At 41.3% G+C, this 17218-nt stretch overlaps 2 protein-coding genes across 2 annotated transcripts; one reads left to right on the top strand and one right to left on the bottom strand.

Annotated features, from left to right (window-relative positions):
* Positions 1-7693: 7693 nt before the first annotated feature.
* Positions 7694-11793, top strand: LOC131023443 (uncharacterized). The gene is made up of 2 exons (XM_057952984.1): positions 7694-11390; positions 11432-11793. The coding sequence occupies exons 1-2, from the start codon at positions 7694-7696 to the stop codon at positions 11791-11793; spliced, it is 4059 nt and encodes a 1352-aa protein (XP_057808967.1).
* A 926-nt stretch (positions 11794-12719) lies between these two features.
* LOC131021697 (systemin receptor SR160-like) lies at positions 12720-16490 on the bottom strand. The gene has a single exon (XM_057950975.1). The coding sequence runs from the start codon at positions 16251-16253 to the stop codon at positions 12894-12896; it is 3360 nt and encodes a 1119-aa protein (XP_057806958.1). The 5' UTR covers positions 16254-16490; the 3' UTR covers positions 12720-12893.
* Between the last annotated feature and the right edge of the window lie 728 nt (positions 16491-17218).

Below are 17218 nucleotides of genomic sequence, written 5' to 3'. Positions count from 1 at the left end.
TTTATTTGGCAATTGATTTCATTAATACATAGTAATGAATGTAAATAATGCACACATTATATATATATAGAGAGGTAAGATCATATTGATCACACTCCTCTCATAGTACATATATAGATCCAAATTTGCACAATATAATGTGGCCACGTGGCTCACTAGGAGCGTGACACGTGACAGATGTCTCTCAAGACCTTCTAAAGTAAAAAACTCATAGGGGTAAAATATATATTCCCTCCGTCCCGCTATTCATGGCAAGTTGCTTTTCGGCACGGAGATTAAGGAGAAACAAATTAGGTGAATAAGGAGTGTGGTCCACATATTGATTAAGGGATTATTAATTATATTTATTTTATAAATTAAAAAACATCTTATTATTTTCTTTATTAATTTAATTTTTAATAACCTATATTGATCAAGGGATTATTAATTATATTTATTTTATGAATTAGTCTTTTTAAAATTATTTTATGTATTAATTTAATTTTTAATAACTTGTATTTTAATTAATCAATTGATTAAACACGTTGAAAAGTTGAAAAGTAATGAATGTGAAACAAGGAGTGAAAATCCGTGTAATTAGGGATAATTAAAGTAGATTTTATTAGGGAGATAAATAGTGACTTAATTAAGTTCAACTATTCTCTTATTATATTCTAAAATAGAAATGAGCCATTTATGATGGGACAATCCAAAATGAAATACGAGCCATGAATAGCAGGACGAAGGGGGTAATAATTTTCGAAAATTAAAAAATATATATATGGCGTCCCTATCGCGTACAGAACCCTATAGTCAGGATAATCGATGTTTACTATCTCAACGTGGCAAAATCGAACCAATTCCCCCTCGCCCCGCCACTTAACGGACGTTAACACCATTAGATTGAATATATTTTTTTTATTTTTAATTAAGGTGGACCCCTATCGATAGGGGGAAATTTGGTAATGGTTGTGGTGGCTGGCCTTAGGCGGCGCTTCCTTCTTCTTTGTCTTCTTCCTTACCGGCGACAGCGACCGTCGTCGGTCGCCGCCTCTTCTCTCTCTGACCTCCTTCGCCGGCGGTGGCACGACCTCGTTGTCCGTCCGGCGGAGGGAGAGAAATGGTTGGCGATGGCCGTCCAGTCCGTCCGACTGTTGTGGCGTCGACAGCGGTGGCACGAACGCAGGGGTGAGGCGGCGCCGTCGTCTGTAAACCGAGCGGCGGTGACTGCCGCGAGCCAGAGAGGGAGAGACGGTCCTGGTGCGGTGGTTGGCCTCACTGGCCACTGTAGTTATCGGAGTCGAGAGAAGGGTTGGAGAGCTGTCATAGTTTGGGGCTAGGGTTTTTAGAGAGGGAAAATGGAGATCCGACAGTAGCTCTCCATTCGTCGGAGGAGCTGGACACGCGTCGGCGTTTATCTCCCGCGAAAAAGGTCAGAGAGAGAAAAGGCAACGACCGACGGCGGTAGCTGTCGCCGATGAATAATAAGAAGAAGGAAGCGCCGCCTGAGGCCAGCCACCACACCCAAGACCAAATTCCCCCCTAAGGGTCCACCTTAATTAAAAAAAATTATTTAATCTAACGGTGTTAACGTCCGTTAAGTAGCGGGGGGGGGGGAAATTGGTTCGATTTTGCCACGTTGAGGTAGTAAACAGCGCTTATCCTGACTATAGGGTCCTATACGCGATAGGGACGCCATCGATAGGGGGAAATTTGGTACTTAACCCTATTTCTTATACCAAAAATTCATTTTCTTTTCTGCGGCTGTCGTCAAAATTATGTATATAAATAAACACAAACCCAAATATACATAACGTTGAAATATACATGGGAAAGCATCAATATGAAAACCCTCTGGTGCCTCTCGTTGATGCTCGTCACTGCCATAGTTATGCATATAGTCGAATAATGGTATGCATATTTGTGTATAACGTTATACATATTTATCTTTTCTTTTATGCATATTCGTGTTCAACTATATGCATGGTACTATGTGACACCGTCAGGTATCTTTCGACGCTGGCACTTGACGGATCATACTTTTCCAAATTGGTCACGTACTGATACTTTTCTATGCATATTTCTATCTAACGTCATGCATATTTGTGTTTACCTTTATGCATATTCGTGTTCAATTATATGCATAATTTTGACGACGACTGCGAGAAAAAAATAAATTTTTGGTAAAATATATATATATATATATATATATATATTTAATTTTCAAAAGTTTTATTCATATTTTACTCCTGTGTGTATTTTGCCTTGAAAGACCTCTATCATACGAGTTGTTAATCTATAATTTGTTAGAATGTTATATTTGATCAAAATAATCTTGTGGCCTTGGACGTGAGACGTGAATATGATATAATATATTTATTATTTTCATAGCGAATTGATCATGTTATAATATATAATATAGTAATATATTTTATATTTTAAATTGAGTTTGTAATATAACCGACCTCTACATATTTCAAAGATTTATCTTTTTATACATGATCTAACATCTACATTTACGATTGTCATTTCGGTTTGCATCAATTACTGGGGTAGGACACCCCTTTCATAGAAAGAAAATTAAATGTTACTCTCTGCATTTTATTAATGATAATTTTATTTTGTTTTTTTATCTGTCTCATTAATAATGATTCATTTAAAAAAAAAAAAACACTCTTTTCTTTCACAAAAAATTATGGATTCCACTACTTTCAAATACTTTTATCCTTTAATAACTCTTTTTCTTAATAAATGTACCTAAAAATAAGGAGACATACTCGATGGAACTAAAAAAAATAATACACAACCATAAATACATGATTTATATACGTAAATAAAAGCAAGCATACATTTTGAAAAATACGCATATACTTGGCGACAATCAATAATGCAACATTTATGGGAGATAAAATATTAATAATAAGTGAAAATTGTAAAACCTCACAAAAAAGGGAAAAATAAAATAAATAAAAGGAAAGAAAATCGAGGATTAGAGATATTTATATTATTCTACATTCGTCCGTAATAAAATAGTCCTAGTAAGTGACAATACGAGTTTTAACAAAAATAATTATTATATTGTGAGTGGAGAAAAAGTCTCACTTAAAAAGTAATATTTATAATGATAATTAATTGTATTTTGAGTGAAAAGTAGGACGCACCATGTTATATATAGTTTTAAAAAGGGTTAATTGCATATAATATCACGAACTCTGTTCGAAATTCATTTTCCCCACGATCTTTAAAATTTTTATTTTTTATCAAATACTTTGTCATTTGTTCAATTTCCCCACAATTTTTCCCCCTCAAATAAGAATTGACATGGCACTAATATGGCTCGCCGGCATACGCCATTCCGGTAAATTAAATGTTGTGTTTCCGTTTGGTGATAAAATCTGTAGAATTAAACATTAAAACCCTAGTTCCTGAACTAAACGCAGCTTCCCTTTTCTTCCTCCCGTTTCAGTATTATCGCACCCCCAATAGTTTTCTTCTTCCTACTTTCCTCCCTCCTTGCATTGTACACCATTTTCCCTCTTCTTCTTTCTCGTTTCCTTCTTCTTCAATCTACAAGATGTCTTCGTTTTCTTCTCTTTTGATTCTCCCACTAATTTCATTTTTTGTATGTGTAAACAAGCAATGGAATGGTCAAAAGAAATTGCCACCTGACTTGTAAGCCATGGCGGGAATCAACGACTTTGATTAAAATCACTCAAATGTCCCCTTCTATCACACCACCAGTAATCGGCAGAGCACCGGCCAGCAATTGGCGTATTGCCCGAGCAGCAATCAAGATTCGTGAGTGTACTACCCACCAGCAATCGGTGAAGCACCGGCACCAACAATCGGCGAAGGACCAACACTGGTGTGAGGCTTTCGACAAAAAGATTAATTATGAAGTAGTATGTGCGATTCTGGAAAGCTATGGAACCTTTCAAACCTCATGTTAATTCCCTTTTGCCTGAAAAAAGAAGGAGTTAAAAGAAATTTGAGTTTTTTTTATTATTATTATTTAATATTATATGTGTAATTTAAAATTCATATATATTCCACGTCAGTGTTTACATGTAAAATTAAATCTAAATTACTGCTAAGTCATTTTTTCGATCATCGTAAAAAAAATCGTAGGAAAATTGAACAAATGTCAAAGTATTTAATCAAAAATGAAATTTTTAATGATCATGTGGAAAATGAATTTCGGGCAAAGTTCATGATATTATATGCAATTAACCTTTTAAAAAATTGAAATAGATAATTTTTTGTGGACATCGAAAATGACAAAAATAGACTATTTTTTGTGGAGAAGTATTAAAAAGCCAAGATTTCAGTTTGAAATCAATTTTAAATTGATTTTAAAATTAGTTAGTGACAATTTTATAATTATAATAAATTGAAAGTTTATTTGTAAATATATATTTTTTCTTTTTATTTTCTTTTTCTTCATGTTCTTAGTTTTTTTTAATTTTAAAATTCCACTAATTATAAAATATTTAATATGCATATCAAATTAATGATCACGATAAAAACTTTAATTTGATTTTTATGTAAATATATTATTAAAAAGGTAAGAGTTAGTATTTATTTAAAGATTAAATCTTTAAAAAATTCTCTCTAATCTCTCATCTTTTTTGAATAAATATATATTTTCAATTCTTTTTTATTTTTATCTTTTAACTTTTTTTTTTACTTTTCATATATCAATTTTTATTACTGTGATTCTTCTTTATTTTTTTTTTAATATTCAGCTCAAATATATTCTAATTAAAATGATTTTTTATTATATTTATAAATAAATTAATTGAATTGATATCAATTTTATATATATAGAAATATAAAAACGTTTCACAGTAATATGCAAATGCTAGTTTTAATGAACAAAGGTCCGGAAAGACTATCAATATCGTTTGACTTGGTCACCAGTCAAAATGTGGATTTTGTTTTTGATTTTTACTAGTAAGTGACCCGTCGAAATTCGACGGGGTCTATTAAAATATAAATTTATGAAATTATTAATGTATTTTTTGGTTCATGAATTTTTCACTAAAATAACGAATTTAATGAAATTGTTTTAAAGTAAAAAATTATAATATTTATTTGAAATTGACTGACCTAATTTAAATATCTTATGAAATTTATATGTAAGCAGAGTTTCAATCCAACTTTGTTGTGGAGCGTTCCTTTTTTGGTTCTGGGCTCGTTTGAGGTTGGCAGTTAGGCGACGGCGTCTCACCGGTCTTCTGCCTTCCGAGTTTTTTGGATTTTGTTCTTCGTTGGGTTAGAGCCGAGATTGTTTGGGTACGATGGTTAGGCCGGAGTTCCGAAAACTCTCTCTTCCGCTCTTTCCCTCTTGCTTTTCGTCTTTTAGACGAGTACTCTTTTTCCTTTTTACGGTTTTTCCCTTTGGGTTTTCCGTAAAAAGGTTTTAATGAGGCTCGGCCCTTAGTTTGCTTTTCTTGTGCTTTCAAGGGTTTTTTTAGGTTTTCTTCTTTTTAATAAATCCCAGTTTAATCCAACTTTGTTGTGATTTTTAAGGGATCTGTAGTCTTTTTCTATAGTAGTTTTTTTATTCCTAATATACAGTAGGTATTAGAGGCAAATTAAAATATAATAAATTTAAATCGTGTCCATTAAAGTATTATTGATTAAGGGTATAGATTAGTTCTACATTCTTATCTTAAGAGTGATTTTTATTTTAACACAATTAAAGTATTATATACGTTGGAACCTGAATTGGTCTGCCTATGAGGTCGAAGATAATTTATTAGGGAATATGAATAGAATTAATAACATCAAAGTCATATATATTAAAAAGTAAATCAAGTACGTTTTTAAATTGAAATTGAAGAGTTAGATATTATGAAGTATAATATGACAATAATCATTACAACCTCAAACTTACAAATATATGTATTTTCTATTTTTCGTGTATGGATATAAATAAAAATTTATTGATCAATGGAATACAAATATAAAGATTTTTATTGATCAATGGAATACTTATATAAATATTTTAGATATTTAATAGTTTTTAGATATATAATGATTTTTAGATATTTAATAGTTTTTGGATATGGAAATTGATTAAAAAATAAAAAATGAAAATGAATGAGAATTGAGGAAAATTAGAATGGAGTGATTGTACGACGCCACGTAGGATAGAATTTATTTTGTTGGAATATTTATATAATGATTTTTTAGATATTTAGTTTTTTCATATATCATGACTTTTATCATAGTCGCCTTTATATAACATCTACTAAGGGAAAGAGATGAAGCTTCTCTCTTCTCTGCGAGTGAAACCCTAGTTCGCCGTTCTCGTTCCCATGGCTTCCGATCATCTGGATAGGTCGGCCCTCAACCTTCCGGTGATCTCTAATAACTTTTCCCGCAACTCTCCACCTAGGAACTCCATCCCGGGGAACCCTAGTCCCAAACCTTCGATGCCTACGTCTTCCCCTTGGCGGTCGGAGGCCGGTACTTCTTCTGTTGTGGTTTCTGCTGCTCCCAGAACTTCTGCACCGATGGAGCAAAGCACTAGGGTTACCGCTATCCCTAACCCTAGTGTTGTGATGGGCCGCGATAATGATGATGGAAACCCTAAGCCAGCGTACGCGGAAGTTGCTGCTCCAAAAGGCAAGAAACCGGATGTCCCCGCGCACCGTTTTCAAGCTTTTTCTCACAAGAAGGAAGGAGATATTGTGACCATATCGATTCCACAGGATTTTTATCAGAAGCAAGTTGCTTCTTTTCAATATGCACTTATTGGACGTATGATTCTGAGGAAAGGAGATAAGCCGAAGCCTATTGCGGAAATCAAAAATGAATTGCAGCTTATTTGGAAAGTGTCAGATTGGCAGTGCATTCCCATGGGGAAAGGGTTTTTCACGATTAAATTTAAATGCATGGAGGATAAGAAGATAGCGAAATCTAAGTCGGTGATTGAGCTGTCGTCTGGTTATGTTAGACTCAGGGAATGGACAAAATTTTTTGATCCTTACAAGGAGTCGTCTTCGTTTGGCACTAATATCCCTTCGTACATAGAAAGGGAAGATGCGGAGCAAAACTCTCCTGTTACTACTACTCTTTCGACCAAAGACAAGGAGGACGCTGGGACGTTTTCTAGCCCCCAATCTAATCGTTTCAATGCTCTAACAGGTCTCCAAGATGAGGAGCAGGGAGTTCGTTCGAGTGAAGGGATAGACCGGGTGGATTTAAGTACTATGTCTGGTCCGAATCTGCTGGCGATGGTTACTATACCGGCGGACACCTCGCAGCCTTTCCAAACTGGAGTACCTCCAGACAATATTGCTGATCCGAGCGCTGGTTCGGAGAAGCGGGATCAGTTGACAAGTGATGAGGACTTGAAAGCCATAGCAGCTGAGCAGGCGTTGAAAATTCAAAGATTGGAGAATTACATTAATGCTCGAGAGGCTAGAGAGGTGGAGGAGGAAACAATAGGGCATGTCAAGAAAGGACGTGGGAGACCCCCAGGTATTGGAAGGGGGAGAGGGGCTCGGCCCCCGATTTCTCAGGTTACAGAAGAAAGTATAAAACATCGTTTGAGGCAGAAGGCCGAACTAGGGTTGGCGCCAACGAGATTTGTGGTGGATGACTCTGGCTCAGCTCCTATAAAGACCATGCACAACGTGACAGCGAGATCGTGGGCAGCTGAAGTTGAAGCGGGCGAGCACCCGTTCTCTGACCCTAGTCTTTAATGAATGTCATGGTTTGGAACATCCGAGGGCTTACGGATGATTCTAAGCTCCTTCTTAAAGAGCATTGCTGCTCTTTTAAGCCTCTTATTTTGGGTTTGCTGGAGCCCAAAACTGATTTTAATAAGGTCCCACATTCATTCTGGAGGTCGCTTCACTTGGCTCCTCTTCACCAAAATTGTCGGCCTTCCATGCGCTCGAACATTTGGATTTTTATGCAGCCTTCTTTAGCTGCTAATGTTGTTTTTTCTTCTCCTCAAGTGGTGATTGTTGATTGCTCTTGGCAGAATATGGATTTCCGTCTGGCCGTCATTCATGGTTCTAACGATCCTGGTGAGCGTCGGATTCTTTGGACTATTCTTCTTCATTTTGCTCAGGGCAACACGGTTTTCATCGGCGATTTTAATGCGGTCAAAGGGTCGCATGAGCGTATTAGTGGAGTGCTTCCGCCTAGAGGGGCTTGCAGAGATTTCTGTCGTTTCATTGAGGATTCGGGTTTCATCGAATCTCCCACGTCTGGTCTTCGTTTTACTTGGTCGGGGCGCAGATTCTTGCCTCATCATGTGGAATCTCGCCTCGATAGGGCCCTTTTATCCACTTCGTTTGCCAACCTCTGGGGCACGATTAACACGCATGCCCTTCCCCGAGCTACTTCGGACCACTCCCCCATTGTCTTACAGTGCCGCTTCGCGGCTCCTCCGACTAAGAGATCTTTTAAGTTCTTCAACATGTGGACGTCTCATCCGAACTTCTTGGAGGCCGTGGCTGACTCTTGGAACATGGGAGTTGATGTGAGATGCCCTATGCTTTCTGTTATGTTGAAACTGAAACGCTTGAAGGGGGTTTTACGCATCTGGAACAAATCAGTGTTTGGGAACGTGGATTCTGCCATTACCCAAACTCAACAAGACTTGGCTGATATTCAGGCGACTATTGCCGATTTGGGCTATAATGATAGCAGATTTGATGCGGAAGTCAGTTGCGAAGCTAAGCTTAATAGATTTTTGTCGCAAAAAAACAGTCTTCTTCAGCAGAAGAGTAGAGTGGCGTGGCTCACGGATGGGGATAAAAACACGAACTTTTTCCACAACATGCTTAAGTTCAGAAAAGATAAGCTTCACATTGGGCATTTGCGGATTGGCAATGATATTGTTTATGACTCGGATGTCATTGAGCAGCACATTATTGATCACTTCTCCTCTTTATTCACTAACACGGCCTCTGATGTGGTGGATTTGGCGGCTTTAGAGGCTAACGTGGATTTGGTTATCACTGAGGAACAAAATAAAGGGCTTGTCGCTTTACCGGATGACACGGAAATTACTGCGGCTGTCTTTAGTTTGGATGGAAATAGCTCTCCTGGACCGGATGGGTTTTCCGGCTTGTTTTTTCAAAATTGCTGGAGTTTGATTAAGAATGATGTGATCAAGGCGGTCAAGAGCTTCTTCCTGTACACGTCCTTACCTGCGGGGTGTAATTCTAACACCTTGATTTTGATTCCGAAAAAAGATCTGGTGGATTCGGTTTCTGATCTCAGGCCCATTGTTCTGGCGAATTTCCTGTTCAAAATCATCTCCAAGGTCCTTGCTTCTAGGCTCAGTACTGTTGCGGCGGCTTCTGTTTCTCCAAATCAGTTTGGCTTTATTTCTGGGAGATCTATTCACGATTGCATTGCGATGGGATCGGAGGGCTTCAATACCATGAATCGTATCAATCGAGGGTCAAATTTTGCCTGTAAAATCGACATTCATAAGGCTTTTGACACCATGCGCTGGGATTTTATCATCGCTGCTCTCCGCGCCATGGGGTACCACGATCAGTTCATTCGTTGGATCGAGGTGATCTTTGAGTCGGCTCGTATCTCTATCCTTTATAATGGGAAACTTAGCGGTTACTTCGCTTGCTCTCGTGGGGTCAGGCAGGGCGACCCTCTTTCCCCTATCCTCTTTGGTATTGCTGAGGATGTTCTTAGCTACATTATCAGGAACTGCGTTGCCTCGCGTCATTTGGTGCCCATGGGTTTTGATAGAATGTCGGATTTCCCGACTCATTTATTCTATGCTGACGATGTGCTTATTTTTTGCCGTGCTTCTGTCAGGAATGCGAAGAAAATTAAACATATCCTGGATTTCTATGGGGAGCTTTCGGGCCAGATTTGCAGCCAAGCGAAGTCTAGAATCTTCTTTGGTCGTGGGGTGTCGTATGCTATGACGCAGGGGATCAACAGGGTCTTGGGTTTCACTCAGGGTTCTCTCCCGACCACGTATTTGGGCGTCCCTCTCTTTGTTGGGAGACCGCGTGCTTCTTACTTCATGAGCATCAAAGATAGGATTGTGCAGAAATTCTCAAAATGGAAAGGCTTACAGTTATCCATGGCGGGTCGTCTCTGTCTTGTCAACTCGGTTATTAGGAGCTCCATTGTTCACTCGATGATGGTCTTTCGTTGGCCAAGATCGTTGCTCCATGATCTGGATAGAAGTTGCCGCAACTTTATTTGGTCGGGCTCCATTGACAAAAAACCGACCTGTGCCGTGAGCTGGGATCGTTGTTGCGCACCCAAGGAGGAAGGAGGCCTCGGAGTTCGGTCCTTTGCGGTGATGAATCGCTGCTACATGATGAAGAGGGCATGGAAGCTGTTAAAGGGAGAGGACTTTGTTTTCCGAATTCTCCGCTCTCGCTATTTGAATAGTTTTGGCTTGGCAAAGGCGTCTGTGGTGGGTTCTTCCTTTTGGTTGAGTGTCAAGCCGGAGGTTGATGAGTTAGTGGAGAATTCTTATGCTCTTGTGGGTAACGGCCAGCACACCCGTTTTTGGACGGACGATTGGCTTGGTTACAAAATTTGTGATAAAATTACCATTCCCTCTTTCATGCATGAGTTTTTGCATCATTCGGTGGCGGATTACTTTAGCGATGGTGTTTGGCACTTCTCGGCGAATTTCGTTGAAAGCTATCCTGAGGTGGTAGTGGATATCATCACCTGTCAGTTCGTGGGGGAGAAAGATGGCCGGTTTTGGAAACCGTCTCTCCGTGGGGATGTGACCGCGGCTTTGGCTTTTGCTCAAATTGGGCATCGTTTCCCTAAGGTTACTTGGGGTTCTTGGATCTGGAATAAGGTTATTCCGGTAAGACGTTCGATTACCTGCTGGCGTATCATTCATGGACGTCTTCCTACGATGGATAAATTGGTGCGGAATGGACTTATTGCGCCGAATCGCTGCAGTTTGTGCATGGCGGATGCGGAGAATCTCGACCATATTTTCTGGAGCTGTCCCAGTGTGACCGCGATTTGGAATGAGTTTCTCACGTGGTTTCAAATGCCACATCTTATGGCTTGTATGGACATCCACTCTTTCTTAGTTCAGACTTGGCATGCTTCTTTCTCTCCTCTTATTCAGAATTTTTGGAAGTTGGGGATTGCTAACATTCTGTGGTGTATTTGGTCGCTACGTAATAAAGCCATTTTTGAAGACCGACCCTTTGAGCAGCGACGCGTCTTAGCTTTTGCAAAGGCGTCCTTCAAAGAAGTGGATGAGGCGTTCTCTAAACTTGGCCATACTTCTAATTTGTGGTCTGATTATTTGATCACTCGCTCCATCGGTGTTTCGATGCGGGCTGCCCCGCCTCCTGACTTTGTTAGCGTCAGCTGGTGGCCTCCTGTGGAAGATTGGATCAAGGTCAATACTGACGGGGCAGCGTCGGGTATAAGTTTTGTGTCGTCAGAGGCTGTTTTCACTTGAAAGGTGGCAAGGGTTACGCTTTTGAGGCGGAGCTCCTTGCCGTTATCACCGCGATCGCCATTGCGCACTCGCGGGGGTGGCACAAACTTTGGTTGGAAGCGGATTCTCTTTACGTGGTGAAGCTTCTGGAAGATCGCTCGTTGGCTGTCCCCTGGCATTTTTATGCGGCTTGGAAAGCCACTTTAGCTCGCCTTCAAGACATAACTCTTCGTGTCTCTCACATTTTCCGTGAAGGAAATGCCGTTGCTGATGCTATGGCTAATTTAACGCAGCCAGAGGGCTGGTGGCCGTTTGGGATTGAAGCTATTCGGAAGCTTGTTGTTGCGGACATGGCAACGCATAGCTTCTCAAGGAAGGTTCGGTGATGCGGGCTGGGTCTGGTGCTGGTTTTTTGATGCGGTCATTGTTGTTTCCGGCTCGTGGGATGGTTGGGGCGGGCTGGACCTGCTGCTGCTGGTCGCGACTGTCTGCTGCGGGCCGCCTGTTGTGGCTCGTCCGGGTCTGGTCTTTGGGCTCGGCTGTGTGTGTTTTGGTTCTTCGGGTTTCTGTCGGGTGGAGCCGGGGTAGCTTGGGGGCGATGGTCCGGCCGGAGCTCTCGAAGCTACTCCTCCCGCTCCCTCGACGTTTTTTGTTTACTTACGAGTACTCTTTTTCCGCTTTGGGGTTTTCCCTACGGGGTTTTTCCTCAAAGCGATTTTAATGAGGCTCGGCCCTTAGTTTGCTTCTCTGTGCTCTCAAGGGTGTTCGTTTGCTTTTCCTTTTCTTTTAATAAAACTCTATTTCATTCATATATCATGACTTTTAGATTTTTAATGATTTTTAGATATAGAAATTGATTAAAATTTAGAAAAAAATAAGAATGAATGAGAATTGAGGAAAATTAGAATGAAGTGATTATAGGATGTCACGTACGGTAGGATTTATTTTGCTTTAATATATATATATATATATATATATATATATATATATATAATATAGATTGAGGAAATAGAATTTATTTTGTTGGAATATTTATATAATGATTTTTTAGATATAGAAATTGATTAAAATTTTAAAAAAATTAAGAATGAATAATTATAGAATGTCACCTAGGATAGAATATGATTTATTTTGCTTTAATATATAGATCATCAATTTATTTATCTTTTTATACTCGCGACATGAGGAAATTGAAGTTGCGATTAATCACTGATTTTTGGGATACGATTTGATTTTCTTCCTCCCACATAAGACATGCATGTAATAATGAATTTTTCAAGAAATTAAATAAGTGAAAAAGCTAACTCAGACGTACCTTAATTAAATTAGGATTGAGATTCTAGTGTAACAACCCATACAAACTCAAACTATATAATTACAAAACAAGATTCTAATTCTTTCGAAGCACTTAGGTACAAATATAAGGGCATATACATACGTTTAATTAAAAAAAAAAAAAAAAAGGGATGGAAATGATGATGAACATTCATCTCATCTCATGCATCTCCATCCCTTCAACTGCTCCAACTTGAATCTCCTTCAACATGGCCATGACTTGAATCATGGTAGGGCGCTTCCACGGGCGATCATCCAAGCAAGCGCAGGCGATTTTGAGGTGCTGCAACAGCTCCATCTCTAAGCCCGGCTGCTGCTTCATCAAGCAAGGATCAAACACATGAGGCCCCGCAGTCTCCTTCACCCACCCCACCAGATTGTTGTTGTCCCCGAAATCGGACGAGTCGGTGGGGCGCCTCCCCGTGAGGAGCTCGAGCAGGACGACGCCATAGCTGTAGACGTCGCCCTTGGTGGAGCATCTGAAGCTGTGGTAGTACTCGGGGGGCACGTACCCGGGCGTCCCCGCGAGCGTGCTCACGCTCAGATGCGTGTCCACTACACTCATCATCCTCGCCATCCCGAAATCGGACACCCGGGCCTCCAAGTTGTGATCCAGGAGCACATTGCTGGACTTCATGTCTCTGTGGATGATGTGCGGGCTGCAGCTGTGGTGGAGGAAGGCCAGCCCTCGGGCCGCCCCAATGGCCACCCTACGCCTCGCGTCCCAGCTCAGCTTCTTCTTGGTGCCGTGCAACGCGCCTTCTAGGCTTCCGTGCCTCATGTAGTCGTACACGAGAAGGCGCTCCTCCCCCACCTTGCAGTAGCCTAAGAGGGGGACCAGGTTGCGGTGCTTGATCCTACCTATGGTCTCCATTTCAGCGATGAATTCCCTATCACCTTGCCCACTCGCATGCTTGAGTTTCTTGATAGCCACCACGGTGCCATCTTTCAACACCGCCTTGTACACGTCTCCGAACCCGCCCGACCCAATCAGGGCGCCGCTGTGGAAGTTGTTGGTGGCCTCAACAAGATCACCGAATGTCAGCTTCTGTAGAGGCTTCTGATCAAAAGTTGAGAGATGAATGCTGAGAGCGCTCATCTTCCACACGGTGGCCGTGCCCCCGGAGGAGCCGGACTGCTGCTCCTCCTCCCTCTTCCGCCTCTTGTTCGTCTCCACAACCACAATTATGACAGCAAATATGCAGAAGAGAGACAAGGCCAGCCCCATGGCCACACTCCCTGCAAGGGATGCTTCTCTCCTCTTAGGTCTCCCCCTGCTTCCCCCACCTGATGCAGAGGAGCTGCAAGGGCTAAGAGGGTATCCACAAAGTCCAGAATTGTTCACAAATCTATAATCTGGGAATGTATCAAGTGGAGCGGATTCTGGGATCTTCCCACTCAGATTGTTGTTGGACAGATCAATATCTCCAAGCCTAAGGCTACTGAACTGTGGGATGCTTCCATTCAAGCTGTTGAACGACAAATCAATAATGGCCACATTCTTGAGGCCTCCAAGCTCGTCCGGGATAGGACCGGAGAGAGCATTATGCCCCAAGTTGAGCACATACAAGTAGAACATGGATCCAACCTCTTTAGGAATGCTACCAACCAAGTGATTGTAGGACAGGTCAAGAAACATCATGGAGCCATTGTGGTTGAAATTGGGCTGAGTGATGCCCCTCCACACGAGACCGCCGCTGCAGGAATGCCTCCTCGACACCCTGCCCAGCCCCTCATCCCTAACGCCTCCAAACTCGAGCAAATTCCCAGCTCCGTGGCAGTGGTCGCTGCCGTTGTTCTTGATGTACACGTACCTCTTCCCCGTGAGCAAGGCCACATCAATGTAGCCAGACTGCTTGAACAGAGCTGGTGGGATAGTCCCATTCAAGAGATTGGTGTTGAGGTCCAACCAAATCAAGCTCTTGCAATCCCCCAACTCCCCCGGGATCATCCCGGACAGGGAGTTGTTCCCAAGCTTCAGAATCGCTAGATTCGACAGACGGCCTAAGGACGCCGGTATCTCACCACTCAACTCATTGTTCGACAGAGATATCCAGTTCAACTTTGTGCAGTTGCTCAGGCTGCCAGGTATTGATCCTCTCAAGTAATTGAAATCAAGAATCAGATTCTCCAAACTCTGCAGCCTCATCAACTCTGCTGGGATTTCGCCGCTTAGTTGATTCAACAACATCATCACATCTCTCAGTTGGGGCAGGGATCCTAAACTAGCTGGGATTGTCCCACTCAAATAGTTGAAACTCAGATCAAGGGAGGCCAGCTTAGAACAGTTGCTTAAGCTCTCAGGTACAACACCGGTGAACAGATTGTTTTGAAGGTACAACACTTTGAAGCTGTTCCTTGGATCTTGGCAAAGCCCTGAAGGAATCAAACCAGATAGACTATTGGAGCTCACATCCAAAGTCTCCAAACCTACCAATCCGGAGAGAGAATCAGGCACCGGGCCCACAAAATTATTGAAAGACATCCTTAAAATCCTCAGGCTGTTCAGTTTCAAGAGTGTTTCCACTGGCAGTTGGCCGGAAAAGTTGTTGACAGATACGTCGAGGAGCTCGAGAAGAGAGCAATCAGCAAGATTTTGCGGCAGTTTGCCGGTGAAATTGTTTAGAGACAAATCCAACTCCAAAAGAGATGAGCAAGAGTCAGAGGAAGTGAGAGGGAAAAAACCATGGAAATGATTCTGTTTAAGGTAGACAAACTGCAAGCTCGCAGTTGGGTGAGGAGCTGCACCTGTGAGCTGGTTGTTGGTGAGATTAAGGAATCTCAGTTTGGAACACGCGGAAAACGAGGTTTCAACTTCGCCATAGAATTTGTTGGAAGATAAGTCTAAATGTTGCAAAGTGGAGCAGTCGCTTAAAACGGGAAATCTGGTGGAGAAATTGTTGGCTTTGAGAGACAAGTGCTGAAGCTGAGGAAACTCGTTCGACAAAAGCCATGAAAGCGTGTTTTGGCCTGAGATTTTGTTGTAAGAAAGATCGAGAAATTGCAGCGATGTTAGCCCTGGGACTGAAACCGCTTCTTCATCAAAAGAGTCCATTAAATTCCCAGAGAGATTGAGAGAAAGCAAAGCGGGGCAGAGTCTGAGCGTTGAAACATCGGAAACGGGCCCTGAAATCGCGTTTTCGGCTAGATCTAACGAGTTCAAGGAAGTGGTGCACGAGAATTTTGGAATTGCGCCGGAGATGTTAGCGTTTTTGAGCACGAGTGACTCGAGATTCTGAAGGGAGAGGAGAAATTTGGCGAGTTTGGAGAAGTCGGCGTGGAGATGATAATTGGAGAGGTCGATTGAGGAAACTCTCGAGTGTTTGCAGGAGACGCCGGTGAAATTGCATGGGGAAATCGTGGGGTGCCAGTTGAGGAGCTGATCGGGGTCGGGGAGTGACTGTTTGAAGGAGAGGAGGCGGCGGGAGTCGGCGGCGAGGCCGTGTGCGGCGGCTAGGAGGATGAGGAAGAAGAGTAGGCGCAGATACAAGGAGAAGGGCTGGTCCTTCATCTTTGAGCAAGACAGGATTTTTATGGCTGCTTCTCTCTCTAGAGTCGTTTATCTACTCCATTATGATAGATTGAGGAGTGTGGATAGATTGTTGAAATATATGTTCAATTATGAGGGAAGTGGACAGGGTGACAAATTTACAGAGCTGGCATGTGAGTGAATGCAGGAGAGTTTCTCTCTCTATACGTAATGTAATGGCTGTTATTACAGAAATGAGTATATAGTGTTCCACGTACGGGTATGGATGGGATGGATCAGTCAGTGTCTCTTCTATTCAAGATTCTGTTGCCCTTTTACTTCACTCTCATTCAACCTTTAAGCACACAACAGACTATTGCACTCTATTTTTCATTTCCCCTTCAAATCTTTACATCCAACTTAATTCTCTAATCTTTTGTCTTTCCATTTCAAATTCAATGTCTCTTCATATTTCAACTCCCTGCATCAATCTGTATTCTCCTAAATGTGGAATAGGAAAAGTTTTAAGGTAGCTTCATATTTGCCTTGTCATGTTTAACAATTGGGTCAAATAATAAGGATAAATACTCGAATTATTATTATTATGGTAAATTAATTTAAATTACTCCCTTCGTCCACAAAGATTATAATTTTATTACTTCTACTTTTGTCTATCCACAAAAATTATACTCCCTCCGTCCCGCCCAAGATGCTACATATTCCTTTTTTGGCCGTCCCAACGAAGATGCTACATTTCTATATTTGGCAAAAATAAGGAATTTTAAACACTTAATTAACACTAATTAAGTACTCCCTCCGTCCACGAAATGAGTACCCATTTGTGGACGGCACGGGTTTTAAGAAATGTATGGAGTGTAGTGTAAATAGTTTAAGGGTCCCACTTTTTGAGTGTATTAATTAAAGAGATGTGTGGGGTACACTTGCCAAAAAGGGAAATGGGTACTCATTTTGTGGACGGACGAAAAAGGAAATATGGGTACTCATTT

Source organism: Salvia miltiorrhiza, chromosome 4 (assembly GCF_028751815.1).
Source record: "Salvia miltiorrhiza cultivar Shanhuang (shh) chromosome 4, IMPLAD_Smil_shh, whole genome shotgun sequence".
NCBI lineage: Eukaryota > Viridiplantae > Streptophyta > Magnoliopsida > Lamiales > Lamiaceae > Salvia > Salvia miltiorrhiza.
The sequence above is the reverse complement of the archived record's forward strand: the minus strand, read 5'-3'. Positions and strand labels throughout refer to the sequence as shown.